This window comes from Falco naumanni, chromosome 5 (assembly GCF_017639655.2).
Source record: "Falco naumanni isolate bFalNau1 chromosome 5, bFalNau1.pat, whole genome shotgun sequence".
In the NCBI taxonomy this organism is placed as follows: domain Eukaryota; kingdom Metazoa; phylum Chordata; class Aves; order Falconiformes; family Falconidae; genus Falco; species Falco naumanni.
Genome location: NC_054058.1, coordinates 10,819,611 through 10,836,146, shown reverse-complemented (window position 1 = coordinate 10,836,146; position 16,536 = coordinate 10,819,611). Strand labels below are relative to the sequence as shown.

The 16,536-nt window shown below is 39.6% G+C and overlaps 1 protein-coding gene across 1 annotated transcript in view; it reads left to right on the top strand.

Moving 5' to 3' along the window:
* The window catches only part of VWF (von Willebrand factor), a 145,479-nt gene that overhangs the window by 80,330 nt on the left and 48,613 nt on the right, over nt 1–16,536 (top strand). Inside the window, exons 32-35 of the mRNA XM_040595803.1 lie at nt 25–168; nt 9,247–9,390; nt 10,347–10,511; nt 12,824–12,867. Coding sequence (XP_040451737.1) covers nt 25–168; nt 9,247–9,390; nt 10,347–10,511; nt 12,824–12,867 — 497 coding nt within the window. The remainder of the gene's footprint in view (nt 1–24; nt 169–9,246; nt 9,391–10,346; nt 10,512–12,823; nt 12,868–16,536) is intronic.

Here is a 16,536-nt window from a genome sequence, read left to right as displayed (position 1 = left end):
TTTATTTTCTGCTTTCTGCCTCAGGCAATACTTCAATTCATGTCTCAGTCCTCCAGTATGCCAGGGAAAATAATCTAGAAATTTCATGGAACATGCCTCAAGAGACCGAAAAGCTTGTAGAGATGGTGCACTCAATTCAACAAAGGGAGCAAGGTCCTACCAGACTAGGTGAGTGATTATGTGGATATTGATGTTTAAACAAGAGGAGGGGAAAAAAAAAAAAAAGCAGAAATGCTAAATATAGTCTGGTCCCAGTTACCAATTTAAGCCAGTGTTGTTGTGGTAGTGTTCTGCAGCAGGACTCTCAGGCTTTTTAGTTTACTTATGTCTTTACTATACATACATTTTTTGGTAAAGGTTCAATGTTCTCTATTAAATTGTATTCATAGGTTAGTTGAATTAGGGTGTATCTTAAGGTGTTTTGGAAAGAAGAAGACTTTTTTTTTAACCTTGAAGTAATTCTCAGGATTTGCATTCATTATCTTTCTAGCAAGCAAAACATAACTAAGTATTAAAGACTTTGATCATCAACCTTTCAGCATAGATTAGTTGATTAGACGTTTAGCAGTAGAACTGCTTATGCTGACTTCAATAGCTGCCTTTGCCAGATGTTTGTTACTCTGTGCTGAGCCAGTGTAACTGATCTGCTTGAAAAATAACGTCACAAAACAGTAGTTATATTCTGGGTGTTTCAGTTCCCTCATTCACGTTGCTGTGCTGATCCCACAAGGACTCGGATTGGCACAAGGCTGGGGATGGTGCCAGGGAGCAAGGATGGCCTAAGGCAGCACCTTAGCTAAAGGGTTACTTACGAAATATCTTCTGTTCCAGACGACTGCATCCTGAAAAACACGTCCACTTCATTTTCACGTGCTAAAATATAACACAGATTTCCCGCTGGGTCTGTGGAAATTCAGTACACACACATGTATCAGTTGTAGGGTTCAGCAAAAAATGATTCTCCTACAGCATATCTGATCTTTCACCAGATATCCTGAGAATTTTGTTCTTCTGGACTGGAACCACATTTGCTCTGGCAGCCGCCTAGCATTAGGGTCCTATAAGAGTTGAGGGAGTACACAGATTTTTGGGGTCTTTGGCCTACTTCAGACTGTAAAGAGTTATTGGTACAGAAAAGTGAGAAATAAAACCTGACTTCCATAGTTCGCAGGAGGATTAGCCATGATTGCTTTCTCAGCCTGGAGAAATAAAAATACCAGATGGCTGATGAGACTTCTATAGGCTCGTTGTGGGATAAATTGTTACGTACAAATAGATAAGTTTCATGAAGCCTTCCATGTAATGTGTATAGTAAGCCACACTGAACTACAGGATAAACAGAGAAAACACGGCCTTTGGGAAATGAAATGGGAGAGGCAGCCACATGACATACTCGTTAGTGATTTGTTTATGTCTCATTGGAAAATGCTCAGAGACCATGATGAGGGATGTGGTATAATGAACCAAAATGGAATAGAGTAGAAGTAGTTCCTCCCAAATGAAGTAATGAAAATAAGTCACTGTGGTCCTGTTCTGCACCTTGTAATGTGTGTGAATTGGGCTGACTGTGTAGGGGAGTCAGCATCCATGGGAAACGCACGGTCATTCATGGCTTTCTGTCTGTGCTCGGGCCTCTGGAAATGCAGAGGCTGCTTAAAAAAAGTGTAGATGGATGAGTCTGGATGTTGCAGTTCCCTAGGTAGCTTTGGGAATCTTTTCTATCATATGGAAGGCTTGATCAGGATTTGCCTATCAAAAATATCGTTACTATCAGGCCAGCACTGTTTCTTCTTATTTGTGCTGGCTTCCCTATGGTAGAAACACAATCCTGTGTAGTAATCCTCATTCAGTCTTAGCTGATCCAAATCATCCTGTTTCATCAAAAAGCTGTATGTGTAGAGAGCAACTGTGGGATCTGTTGCCATCAATGCAGAAGTCTTGCTGCAGAAAGCATTCTCCTTTCTGTTTCATTTAACCATGAGGAAACTGCAGGAGAGAGATACATTTTATTGGTAAGGAATAGTGAAAAACTACAGAGTATTTGAGTGCATAGGCAGAAAAAAAAAGAAAAAAAAAGAGCAGCCTGTACCACAAAGCTTTCCCATGTTTGTTCAATAAGATAACATCAGGCAAATTTTGCCTTAAGTTACCTATTGAGAAGAAGCTCTGGGGAATATTCAGACATCATGAAATTGTGTACAACTTCACGTAAGAAATAACTGGGGGAAATAAAAAAGAAAACTAACTGCAAGCAAGAGCTGACTATATAAGCCTTCATTCAGCTAAAAGAGCAATCTATGCAAGAGAACTGAGAATCACATAAACATGCCTCTGTTCAGCATTCATGGGTATTTAGGAGAGTCATAGGGAGCACATTGAGCAATCCCTGCAGTAAATACTGCTTAACACTTTATAAAAACATGATTTTGCTTGCTTATACCTTTACTAAAAGTAGCTCATTTAGGCTGATGTTTTCCATGCCCACTGCCTGCGTCAGACTCAAAATTTGGAGGAAGTATGATTTATGTGCCTCAACTGCATTAAAAGTATTGTTAGGGAAAGAAATGTGTGTTCTTCTCCCCTCCCCTGCTCCCCCCCACCCAAGAAAAAAAATCTTAAGTATTTTGACTGAAACTTTCTATAGATACTAGAATATTTGAATAGCAGCATTGAGCTTTACCTGTCACGATTAAGAAAGTATAAATGTTTCCTTTCTAAATCCTCACTGTGGTATAGGAAGCAAAGGTCCACCGCAGAACTTTTCTTTATTCAGGTCTCTGCCCTGAGTGATGTGGTCTATGCAGAATTTTCAAAATCTTGCCCCTCATCACCCACCCAAGACTGTGGTTTTGCCAGCAGCTGCCCTGATCCCACCTGCTGAAAAGCAGAGGTCTTCCTCACTTGCTCCCCCAGTACTGTTTCTGAATTGGCGGTGTGGTGTCAGCTCCTTTCTGAAGCCAGCTTTGGGTGCCTGTCTCTTCCCTGAACTCTTTTAATTCACAGTCCTGGCAGGTTTTTTTGTTTGCTTGCTTGTTCTTTTTAGTTCCTTTCTTAGAAGGTTTGTCCCTTGAATGTAATCCTGGTGGAACCCAGGATCATCAGAACCCCTTGGTGGTAAGAGAAATGCAGGATTCGTGATCTGCAGAGCCAGGAAAGCAGAGGAGAGGGTCCGGAGCCTCGTAGCCTGCTGCTTTCAGTGGTGGTGGGCTGTTGGACTGCCAGAACCGTGCTGCTCATGAAGAGTTCAGCCGTTCTGTTAATTGGCACATGTTAATGCCAGAATATCAATGTGCTAAGAATTGACCCTTTAAAGAAGCAATCTGTGGGATCAGTTTGCAATAGCTAATTTGTTTGAAGATTAAAATAATCTGCTATTTTCAGTTTAAAAAGGCCAATTCAGTATCAAGACCCTAAGCTAACATACAAAGACCAGCTTCAGGGTTATTGTCATGGGGGGTTGTTTCTGATTAGACAAGTCCTTGGTTAAATAGATGCAATCTGGGCTATCTACAGTCCAGATAGCCTTGGCTTTTTCTGTACCTCTTCAAGTGTTGAGGAACCATTTCTTTTTCACTTCTTTCTCAGGCAGCTTTCAGTACTTGTGGGTGATTAAGACCTCTTGTAGTACTTTTTCTTATTTGGTTGAGATGTTGCAGAAGTGTTAGCAAAACCACTGAGGCCACTTAAGGCGCTGATTCAAAAGTTCCCGGCAGGAACCTCCATCTACTGGAATCCCCTGTCTGTCACAACTGTACAGACCCTCATGGGGGCTTTATGTTTTATTCCTCATTTCAGACAAAATTAAAGAAAATAATTGCAAAAGTTGCTTTTAGGAAGTTTCTGCTTTCCCTGAGGCAACCACCAAACCATTAAATGTCTGTGCATTGCTTTATTTTCCTCCAGATTGGCTTATTCTGGGATGAATCCTGTTTTTTATTTCTTGGATGCATTTCAAATGTGTCTAGGGCACCTTGTGCTCTTTCAGTTCATTCTGTGACGTTCATAATTGCTCCCAATCTAATATCTGTGATTCAGATTAGCATGCCTTTCTACACACTTTTCCTCCTTTATCCAAATCATTAATGAAATTATTCAATAAGGCAGAATCTTAGTGTAATTCCCAGTAGGCTCTCAGTAAACACCTCCGACCCTACTCAACAGATTGTCTTTTGTCCTTAAAGCTTGTTTATGTCAATTTAATCAGCTTTCAGTCTTTTCAGGAACCTCTGCACAAACCATTCTGAATTATTACTTCAGAATATGACTCTGGCTTGAATATGCATCAGACAATTTAAAAAAATAATATTCAACTAATTAGACCTTATTGAGTAGTCTTGTTCAAGGCAACCAGAAAAAAGTTCTTATGAAGCCTATTCTGACTGTCAAAAGTTCATCATCAAATATTCATAGTCTTAGCTGAGAGGAGAAGACTGCATTGATGCCATCCCTTCTCCATTTCCCCCCTGTCTTTGTAGGGTATCTTCTATTTTGTTCTAATGGTTATTCCAAACATGATTTTTTCTTTATACTCTGTGGTGTAGTTAGGAGTGTATCAGCACTGAAGGATGGGGAGAAAGTGCTGTGCTGTGGTGGCAACCTTTGGAATGACTGACCCACCCATTGTAAAGTAGCCCATATAGATAATTTTTTTTTGTTCTTTTTTCTTTTTATTTATTTGTATTTTTCGCCTGGACATGCCCAGTAACTAACAATCATGCTCTACTGACTGAGCTGAAAGGCTGCTGGGGGCTCAGTGTTCTGTCAAAGTTGGCCTTTTTGTTTGGTTAGACAGATAAATATTTAGATGTTCAGATTTGGGAAGGTAGTGTGTTTGCATGTGTGAAATTAATTGTGGCCATTATGTGTCAGGACCAGCATAAGTGTAACTTGTTAGAAGGCACTAGGAGAAGAAGGGGCAGGAGGTCAGGGACAGACACGCGTTCCCCGTCACATCCACTGCCTTTTGGATCAGATTTTTTGTACTGTGTGTCCTGCTGCTCTCAGCTCTGTTGTTCTCCTGTATGCAATGAAGGCTCTTGGCTTTGAGACTTCCATCTTGGCTTCTTATGCGTTGTATATCTAATACTTAAAATACATGTGAGTATACAAATTATTCTGCTTCTGAAGCCCATCGTTGCCTTTTTTTTTTGTTTGTTTGTTTGGGGTTTTTTGATAGCACATTGTATGTGTGAGAAACAGAAACTGTAACAATAACACGAGACTAACATAATTTACTCCTACGTTCAGTATGTGGGAACATATTGACTGCTAGTCTGGGTGTAGGGTCATTTGCACGCACAGAGAAAATCCTTAAAACTGTATAACTTACAGTCCATAGCAAACCTCCCATTCACTTCACTGGGCCTTATATGATACCCCTTATCAATGCTAGCAAATGGTATATTGGGCATTGTCAGATTTTCTTTAAAGACAAAAAAAATGTTTTGTTGTTCTATGGAGCAGGATTTAGGGTATTTTCTATTAGTGTTTTGACTTTCCCTAGGGTCCATCACTGAAATAAATAGCTGATGGTGTGTTCTCGTTCAGCTAAACAGATTTAAGAGCCAGCTACTGCAGAAGAGCTTGGTCCCAGCTACCTGACACCTCAGTGCTGCACACTTGTGCTGCCTTCCTTCTGTGGGATGTGCACTGGGCCTTCAGCGAGCTGAAGGAAGGGCCAAAATGACTGAAACCAACGCACTTTTTTAGAAGGGTTGTGTTTCAGTCGTGGTGAGTTGCCCGAGGCAGCTGGCTGCCTGACCAGGTGGGCAGCAGTGCTGACTGTGGGGGACTGGGAGGGCATGCCCAGCTGGTGCACCTGGAGGAGTGGACCCTTCCTTCTGCCAGCAGCTTGCTACGGCACTAACGCAGCCCGAGATGCATTTGCAATGCGTGTAAATATGTCAGAGCAAGCTGGAGCAGAGCCAGCAGCAGCAGTGGCCCAGATGTCAGCTGCTGAAGAGGTGTACAACACACAAGGTGGTCTCATAAACGCTGAAGCCTGTGTAGCTTGGACCTAGTCATTTTAAAGTTAGTTAGTTATGTCCAAGATGCTGTGCATGCTCTTTCCAGTCTTAATATAGCTTTGTGCTTGGTTATATTCATTTCATTGCAAACATTTTAAAATTTCCTTTATTGGTACGAAAATGGCAGATTGCTGTTATGTTGCAATCTAGTAGTAAGATGTTCAAGTTGGTTGGTTTATTACCCATCTTTTTTATTATGGCCTCTGAGGAGTTTGGTATTTCCCTCCCTGGTGAGATGTAGAGACAAACAGCTGAGAATTAACAGCTTCCAGCTTGGGATGATGGCTTTCTGAATCCCTCTAGCAGGGCAAAAGTGTTCATTTGATCATGTCTTCAGACACCTGGCTCTTTTCTCTAGAGCTGGCTTCAAAATAAAGGGAGAAATCCAGATTTTTTAGTAGACTAAAACAAACTTTCCATGCTTCGATTGAGTAATTGTTTTTTTGGGACTTTGAAACAGTCCCTGGTTCTGTTACAATTGATTTCTTTATTATAAATTATAAAAATAATGGGTTTTCCAGTTTACAGATATGTATGGAAGTTTCTGAAAAATTTTAGAATCAATGGGAGGAAGAGAAATGCATCTGGAGCAGCTGGTGACCAGGCAAACCACACAAAAGTCAGTGTCATTAAAAGAAAGACCAACACTCCAAAGCAAGTCAACATTCCAAATATTTTTCACAAATGAATGAAAAATTATCTTACTGTGCAAAAGTTTAACCTAAAATATTTGAAAGTTAAAACTTGAAATACTTTTTTAGTAATTATTTATAGAACAAAAGGGAAACGGTCAATTTGCTGGCACAGTGACCATCCTGAAAAAATCTTAAGGATTGGAATATAGTCATCTTAATTTTCTGTATTTTGTTTTATCCCTTAGTTATTTATAGTTAACATGCCATTCTGCATCTAACATCTACCTCTACAGACATATGGAGGTAGATGCTGACATCTATATAGGGTCACTGCTGGACAACAAAACCATTTGTAGCAATGATTGTGAGACAGCTGTATAGGAGTTAATACCTGGGGTTAGTTAATTTTTCTGGTCAGGAGTAGTAGCTTGGGAAATGGAATTGCCATCAACCAACTAATAATGATGTTTTAAAATGTGTTTTGTTGCAAGTAGAAAAACATCCAAAATTTTGAGGATTTCACTGAACAGAAACTCTAAAGTGTTTCATTTCATATGTAAAATATAATTCAGAATCATAGCAAGCATGAAACCCAGATTGTATCTATAAAATTAATCTACACAGTTGGAAAAACTAAACAGAAGATAATCATTGCATAGCAAGAAACAGCAAAGAAACATCCCATTTTGTTCTTAAGTACTGTTGAAAGCTTTCTGTTGGTTTTTCTCTCTCTCTCTTTTTTTTTTTTTTTCCCTTCTAATTGTAATCGACGTTTCCAACAAGTATATTGATTTAAACAAACATACATCTTTATATTTGCAAATTAGTGCTTGGGGAAATGTGGCCCTCTCTAGACAGAGATTTCTAGTGGAGGTAACGGCGCATGATAGGTAGAAATTTATAGGAGGAGAAACTGATCTGGATCCTATTCCTGCAGTAGATCCGACAGAGCCTGGCAGCAGTTCCTAGTGGGTCCCAGCTCTCCTCTTTAGTTGTGGGCATCTGTGTAGAGAGATGACACATGGAGATGAGGCTACGGCTCTGGGGAGGAAATAGTGACAATGGGCCAACGGGAAGAAGAGGTGGCTGGTTAAGGTGGGAAGGGGATATGTGTCTGTCAGTCAGGGACTGTAAGGTGCATGAGACAGCAGGAAAGGATGGGGAAAGCAACAGTATTTGGGAAGGGAATGTCACCTCTAAACTAGTCCTGTGCCAAAGGAGAACTCTGGGCTTTTTCCAGATACTTGTTCTAGGCTAGATTCTTCCGAGGGGTAAATTCTTCCTGCAACCCTGATTAAAGCCTTGTAGAATATCCAGTTGCTGTTGCCACTTTATGAACAGTCAGTGTGCTGGGTGACCTTTCTAGAGGCTGGCTGTGCTTGCAGCAGCTTGGGAAAAGGGTCTTTGCTTCTACCAGTGAAAAAGGGTGGGTGACATGATGAGCGAAGTCATGAAGTGCAAAGTGTTCAGGTGTGCTAAGGTATTCTGGGGTGTGCTGGTGAATTATCTGTGATCTGACTTCCAGTGTTTTACAAATGTGTGAATTGTTTAAAATTTTTCAGTGAATTCCACTGGCAAACATATCTCTGCTCCACGGCTATTGCAGATTACTCAGAGAAACTAGTCTTTCAAGTATTTATTATTTGCCCTGATTGTCACATCAGTCGCCATGGTATCATTTCTACTTCCTAACCTGATAACTTCCAAGCCCAAATGAGCTTTTAAGAAAGCTGCATACCGTGATTCCCAGTATAAATATTTGTGCAAATACATATCTAAATCCAAGCACTAGCGAAGTGCTCTCTTGCTGAGGTCATGCTTTTGAACAAAAATTTGCCTGAGTGTTCGCAGATGTTAAATGCAAGAGCAACAGCTACCCATTTAAGCCAGTTTGTGATTTGGTAGCTAAGGTAGAATTTCTTCATGTGTCGTGTGGGATTTGATGGGGTTTGGTTTGTCGTTTCATTTTTTTGTTTGGTTTGGTTTTTAATATGGGTTGCCCAGTTATTCTGGGTTACTCTGCACCTAGATTTCAGAGAACTTGCTGGTAGTAGGGAGGCAAGATACGCATTTCACACCTGTAGAAAAAGTTGACCAAATTAGGGAAGGACTAAATTTCGTCTGGAAGCTGAGCAACTTGCGTGTACAGGGCGGGATTCTGTGAGGTTGTAGATCAGATAGCCACTGGATGTCACTGTTGTTCTGCAATTGGGGAAATAAGTACCTATTCTACAATATCTTCTTTCCTTTTGTGCGAGGCAACGGTAATGCTTCCAGAAAAGGTAACTACTAAAGTGAGGAGCATAAGTTTATCCTTGTGGTTAAGGAAAGATAGTAAAATTCCCATTACTTCAGAGACTGGGGAGCTAAGGATGGTCCTGCTCGGTGGGATGTATTAATGGTACTGGTAGGTTCTTAATAGCTGAGATCTTGCATGTAGCAGCATGAAAGCCAACATTAAAAGTCCTTTAAGAATAAGTATTTTCCAGTACTGTATAACCTACTAATACAAAGTAAGATTTAGTTTTATAGCCTGCTATGAGTTGTCTATCATATCTCTCATTTATCTCTTAATTTCTTCTTAGGAAAGGCCATTGATTTTGTAGTTCAGAATGCAATGTCGGAATCACACGGAGGGAGACCCAGTGCATCAAAGGTCGCAGTAGTCATTGTGTCGGGGAGATCAGAAGACACTGTGGAACCTGCTGCACTTTCTGCAAGAATGAACAGTAAATCACATTTTACTGTCACTATTTTAAAGCAGAGTCGTTGCTTTTAAAGTAGTGCACTAGAACAAAGGGTGGAAAATTAAGGCACTGGTAAGCCATACAGGACTTACTGTGTGTCATGTTCTGGTAAGAAAAAGGCCTGAACAAAACGTGCCTGATGAGGATGGCTTTGAATTACTGGTAAATTCAGGCCCAGCCTGTAATTTAAACCAAACAGCTTCCATAGGCTTCACAAATTAGTGGCATTTAATTTTCTGAGGTCCTGTGGATAGACAGGGATGACAGAAGTGTGATTTATTTTATAAACTCAATACTTTTCTAGTATGGTGACTCTTGAATGGGTCACTGTAATAATAATAAATAGAGAGAGGGTTTGATCAGATTCTGACTGACCTATACAGGAATACACTTTTGCTATCAATGTATGCTGCATTGCGTTTTTTCAAGTTTTCTGGCTATAGTCTCTGTACCTCAGCTTCTCAGGTGTTCAGCTGAGGAACATTGACTTCCTTTGTAGGTTGCTTCAGGAGTTATTGAATAAGTCATGGACTAAATAACAACTACCAACCATTATTTTTTAATCAAATGGTTTGCAAATAATGCCATTGCCATGTAACCGAAGAAAGAAAAAAAAACATAATGAATTTTTTTTACATTTGGAAAAAAAAGCGAAGATGATGTCATTAAGTCTGCAGCTGCATTTTGTTGACTATACATGATCTTATTATGCTTGGGACTAATAGAGAGCTCACCTTAGCTAACACTGTGATTAGAGCATCACAGTTTGTGCCATTAACTGCCTTTAGCTGATGTGGAAGGAGTCATGCAAGTAATACCTGAAAATTAACTGTTGAGAAAAACCTGGTTTTTTAAGAAACAAATGAAAAAAGTACAACAGCAAAGACTTCCTTCTGCTGTGTGTTGCCCATTTAAAACCTTTTATTCTCTTTTCCTAGGAGTATCCTTGTTTCCAGTTGGAGTTGGGAACAGCTATGATGAAGAGCAACTAAGGACCCTGGCTGGGCCATCAGCTACTAACAGAATTATGAAGCTTCAGAATTTTGAAGACTTATCCACTATGATCACACTGAATAGTGAATTTATCAAGAAAGTGTGCATGGGTAAGTCCAATATAGTTGTAGCTTCATAGCTGGGGCAAAACCCCAAAACTGAAATGCCAAAACCAGAATGATTTTTCTTGATTTGAGGTCAGTCCAATGCTCCTTTGTTAGTGCTTAACTGACAATCATCACAAATGCTAACCTAGACCACCACCATCACTTAGGTGTAGAACAAAATCAGCTCTTTCAGTGTGTAGCCAACTGCTACATTAGAAAATCAACCGACTTTCAGCAAGATTTTAAAAGCTGCTTAGGCCTGAACTTTCCAGCTATCATCATCTTAATAATCATGGCTGGTCATTAACTGAAGGACAACAGGAAAGCTGAAGCTGTCATGAATAAATGGGGGCATGTCGTGAGTAAAGATTTCAAATTACATGTTTTTCTGCACAGACCTAAGCATTGTTATGTGTGTGTCTGTAAATAATTGAGTCAAATTGTAAAAAAAATAATAATAGAAAAATTTTAAACCAGTAACTATTCCAGGAAAACAAATACTGGAAAAAAAGTGTAAAACATTTTAAAGAAACATTCATTATTTGTAGATAGCAATGCCCCCCCATCTCAGAAAACTTGCTTCGGTTCTGGCCAGTTTTTTACTTCTTTTGCCTCCTTGGTCTGTGTGTATATAGATGTTTGTTACTCATATTGCTGTCATTTATATTGTAATATCATCTACATGTCCTCTCTGCAAACCGGTGTCTCATTGTGTTAGTCATTGCACAGTTTTTTACCAGCATTAATAGGACTTAGTTATGTCTCCATTAAAGTAAGTGGACTTTTTTTGTGGAGCCAAGTACCACTAAGAATGAGGAAGTTGCAGAGTGTGCACAGTCCAGCTTAGAGATATCCGATCAGTCTCCACTGGGATCACTTCTGGCATTTTAAAGTCTCTCCAGAGCATCAAACAGCTGCCATTTTCTAGATTTAAACAGCTGCCATTTTCTTTCTTTTCTTTTAAAATAAGCTTTTAAAGATGCGTTTCCTCTCCTTACGTTGTAAAATATGTAATTTTCTTGCTGTAAATTACATTGATCCAAAATATAGAATGGGGAGCAAGAATTTGAAACCACCAACTATTTTCTTATTGCAGTCTGTGCTATAACTTATTGGCACTAGAAGTGAAAGCTTTGTATTTTTATGAAAGCTTTTCCAACAGCACAAAGCATATACTTAAAAACTTGAATGATAGATATCTTATATTAGACACCTAAATCTGAAAAATCTAGCTCTCCCTTTTGCTGATGGTAAAGCCTTTGCTATGGGGTGGGAAATGATCTTCTTTTGTTTTCTTTTGTTTTGTTTTATTTAAGTTTCTTACAATCTGTAAAGTATTATTTTCCCCTCCAGACTCATACAGTTGGATTTCTTGTACGGAGGGAGTCTTACTTTATGTATGGAAGTGTACCAAAAATAATACTATTAAAAAGGTTTAAAAGATTTCCTAAATGCTTTCAAAATACATTACTTGTCATGGAAAAGACAGAGCATATAGCATATATATGCTAGCATAATATATTATTATACAAAGAGTTTGCTAGTCAGTATTTTAATTTGCTAGACACGTGCTTATCACATTGTCATGCCATAGTACTTGCATGAAATTACTTTCCATATATCTGTAGGTGTGTTATGAGAGCACATAAACAGAAACTGCAATTCAGCGGGTGCCTTGTGACCATCTAACTGCATAAAAGAATTACCCATCACAGTAATACCTGAATGTATGGAAGCTGAATTTGAGTATTCTTACTGCAGCTCTTTGCATACTTACGCTAGCTGCTGACAAATCTTGTTTTGGGGTTACTCGCTGTATTTATCTTTCTGCATTTAAGAAATGTGTGTGCATAGGTGTGTAAGTTCTCATTACCTGCTAGTTATAAGAAATACTCTCAGTTCATCACAAGGTTCAGAAGTAAGGCTGGACCCCACCTCAGAGCTAAAGCCATGGTTTTGAAGCACCATCTGGGCAGAGCTGTATGTCAAACATGCAAGGAGTGCTGTAGAATTGCAGCTTACCTCTCGCTTACAGGGTATTTACAGGGTATTTTGGGACCAACGTCATTGTGGAGGTCAGGTAATCCTAGTAGCAGCAAAGTTTATGCATTCTTTGACTTTTGTACATGTTGGACAAATGCCTGTAATCTTCAGGTAGGAATTCTCACATCCTAACACCCCCCCCCACACACACACACACCACCCCTTCTTACAGCCTATGTCATGTTAAGTAAGCAATCTGTGTTTTGGTGACCACCACTTAGAAGGCTGGTTAAGGGAGTGAAATGGCTTAAAGATGTCTGTTTCTCTTTCAGAATCTGTCAGAGAATGTATAGATGAGGATGGAAACAAAAAGAAAGTAAGTATATTGCGTGGGTCATCCATTTGGCTTTCATGTTACAAAGTTCCTGCAGGGCCGTGAATAGCTTCGTAGATATACTGAAATAAAAATGTTGGACAATATTAAGTGTTAAGAATTATCTTGGAGGAGGAGAACATTGGCTTTTGAACTGATGGGATAACTTTGGACACAAAGGAGACTTTGTCTAACAACACCTGCTCTTGTAGTGTGTTGAATACTATTGAAAGCAGTGCAGAGCTAAAACTTGTGGCAGTGTGTGTCTTCCCCAACAAAATGTACTTCCGTCTCCTGTTGAAAGAAATTCTGGGAAAGCCAAACATGGCCAAAATAAAGACACATGTATAGGGCGAGGCAATGTCATTGTCCAGACCCTCTCCTGCTAAAAATACAAGTACCTTGGCCCTATGAAAATTTTCTAGGAAGACAATTATTGTGTGATAGTTATCTCTCTAGGGAAAATCATCTCTTAAGTAATGAAATCAAAGTTCTTGGTGTTCATTTGCAGAAAATTTTTTATAATCCTAAGAAAATGCTCAGATATGTTAGTAAACCTGTCTTATCTCTCAAAAGTGACCTGCCCTAAGAAAGGAATGATGCAGAAGTTATAAATGGTTCAGTTCCTTCATCTCAGGTGAAATGTCAAGATTTTTGAGGGTATATGATACTTCATGCATTTAAAAATATTAGAATAAGCTTGTTACATGTTTTCTAGTAGAGGTCAGTTATGAGTTCTGCCCTAGGATTTATCTTGAATTTCCAGTACATTAAAAATACTTCAATTTTTCCCTTGTGAAGACATGACTGTAAGGAAGGATGTGGCTAATAAGGAAATGCTTATGAATTGTCTAAACACAGGAAACATACTATCAAAGTTGCTTTACACAGTTGGCCTCGGTCAGCTGGTCAGAACACAGAAAGGCTTTAGTTAGATCAGACACCAAGTTTAACCTGGTGGCTTTTAGCTTGGCAACCTAATTAAGAAAAAACAATAAACAAAACCTAAACTTGAAAAACTTTCATAATTAAAACCAACAAAAAAATCAGATTCTTGTGGTTTAGTCATTTGAATTGCATGTGTCCAGATGTCTGGGCTCCTAGGAGCAGACACAGGTACATGTAGATAAGTGCTGGGAAGGCTCAACTTGAATTTCAGACATGTCAGGTTTCATTTTTTTGGTGATAAACCTAAAACACAATTTCCGTTCCGGCTAAAATGCTTTTGGAAGAAAACAGGCCAGGCTCCAGTCCATGTAAAAATGAACCACACTTTCAAATGGTAGCCTTCAGGGGGATTTTGTGTTACCTCTTCAGTCAGTCAGAAAAAAATGGGTTTTAGAAGACACTGCCACCATGGTAGTAGCCCTTGCCTTTTGGAAGAGGCTGTCGAGCATCCCGTGGTGAGGACAGTGGGAGCGTTCTGCCTCTGGTGTTCAGCACCCACACTGTGAACTCCTCTGCTGCCTCACTGGGAACAGTGTGCCACCATTGCCCTCTTACCCTCTTCCAGTGTAGTCCACAAATCCACAGGGATGAAGAATCAAGGCTCTTTCCTAATAGAGAAAACACAGGCTCTTACATTGAATCTATAATATTTCAGGAGTTACTCAGAGAGTTACTGCAGGAGGCTCAGTTCCCCAAGCGGGATGTCTGTCATGCACCTGGAAATTGTGGGAACTGACTGATCTCTTGTAGTTTGCAAGGAAATCAGAGCTCTGAGGATCAAAAATCTCAGCCTAAATCCTATCAGTATTGTGAGTGATACCATTTGTTTTGGATTTTTTTTTTTTTTTTTTTTTTTTTTGTGATTACCTCTACCCTGGAAATGTCTGTTGAAGGAAGATTCATGGCTAAGGCCACTGTTAGCAGCAGAAGGATGGAAGATCAAATGTCCTAGATCAGTCTAAAAATCTATCCAACCCCCTGTATTATGTGGCCAAAAATAGAAGTAGGGGAAGAATGTAGGTAAGTGTATATAAAAATTCCCTGAAGTGTCCTAGCCTTGAACAATCTGTGACTCAGGGACACTCTGAGCTGCAAGTGGCACCTTTTCGTGTTTGACAGTGCTCAATAATTTTCACGTCCATTAATTTCTTCAGTCGTTCTTTGAAGCCATCCGTGTAAGTTTGTAGAACTCATTATATCCAGTGGCAAGGAGTCCCAATAGTGCTAAATACAGGCTGTGTAAAGAACTACTGTTTTAATATTGATCTTGCCAGCAGAATATGTGAATCATTATGATAGATTGTTGGGTTTTTTTTTTAAATGTAGTTATTTTTCATCAGTAATTTTGTTTTGATGCTTTTATGCAGGCATAAGGGTGATAATAGAAGTATAGGTACTTACAATGTTAGTACTTCATCATGAAGTGATCTGCGTGGTGATCTTCAACATTTCTAATCGACGTATGGCAGTAAGAACCACATCCCTAAACAAGCAGTTTCCGTAACATGACTTTCCTAGTATCGTTCAGCACTTGGTTTAGAGAAGCACAAACAAACAAAACCCTGACCAAATTAAAAGGTGTCATCTGATGAAGCTGGTCAAGGTACATGGCACGCTCTCCTGCAGGTGCACAGTAAGAGGAGGAGTGTGCGAGCCCAGGTCTGCAGGTTCAGAGCTCCCTCAGAGAGGAAGTCTGAGGCTTCCTCCAGTGTGCTGGCAGGTTTCAGCAGACTTATCCTTCACTATTTAGAAACCTCTGCTTTTGCTTTCCTTACTGTCCTATCTTTACTCGTATGATTTCATATTAATTGAGATTTAGGCTTTCTTTGTCTTCAGAGACCCTGCGTTTTCCTCTGCACCAGGATTCTTGGCTTTTTTGGATCCTTCAACTGATATTTTTATTTTAATGGGCTGTGCTTTGCTTTTCTTCTCCAGCTTAGATGTTTTCCAATAGATGTCCTGTTAAGGAGTGAAATAAAAATAATTAAACATGTATGGATGCCAGAGGGTCCTTTGCCAGGCTTGCACAGCTGTATATTGTACCCTTCCAGGTGCTCCACTTTCAGTGAGTTTTAGGCGAGACAACTGTAATTAAAAAAACATTCCATTTCTTCATATCTAAGTACTTTTTCCTATCTTTTCCATGCTTAAAGACCTTCACGTTACTTTTTAACAGCTTCCTCTAGGCTCAGAAGCCTGAAAAGTGTTAAGCCACTTTCAGGACAAGTTGCTTTCTCAAAGTTCTGAAACATACAAAGAAGGTCCAGTAAATTAACTGATATTTAATATGTAATTTTTTATGGCTGCAAATCTGGCAGGGCTCTTTTAGACTTGATGGTATCATATAGCTCAGAGATATAAAGCAATACTTTCATATCACTGTTCTTGGTTTGCACATTAGTGGCAAGAACAGTCTGTGAATTACATTGTGGTTACCTAGGTATTTCATCACTTTGGTCTTCTCTTTCATGGGAATGATGGGTAAGCTGAAAAGGAGAGGATGGGAGATGACCTTGCCCAGTAGCAACCATCTTTTCCTTCCCACATGTTTCTGCCTGTGAATATCAAGAAATGTTATCCAGTTCACAGAACCACTGTCTCACTTGTTACTAGTGCTTCTGGGCTCACCTCTGTAGGGACAGGTCTGGAACAGGCTGTTTCCCACATTTGGGGATATTCTTGGGAATGCAGACCTCAGGGATGAACACTCTGTTTTGAAATTCT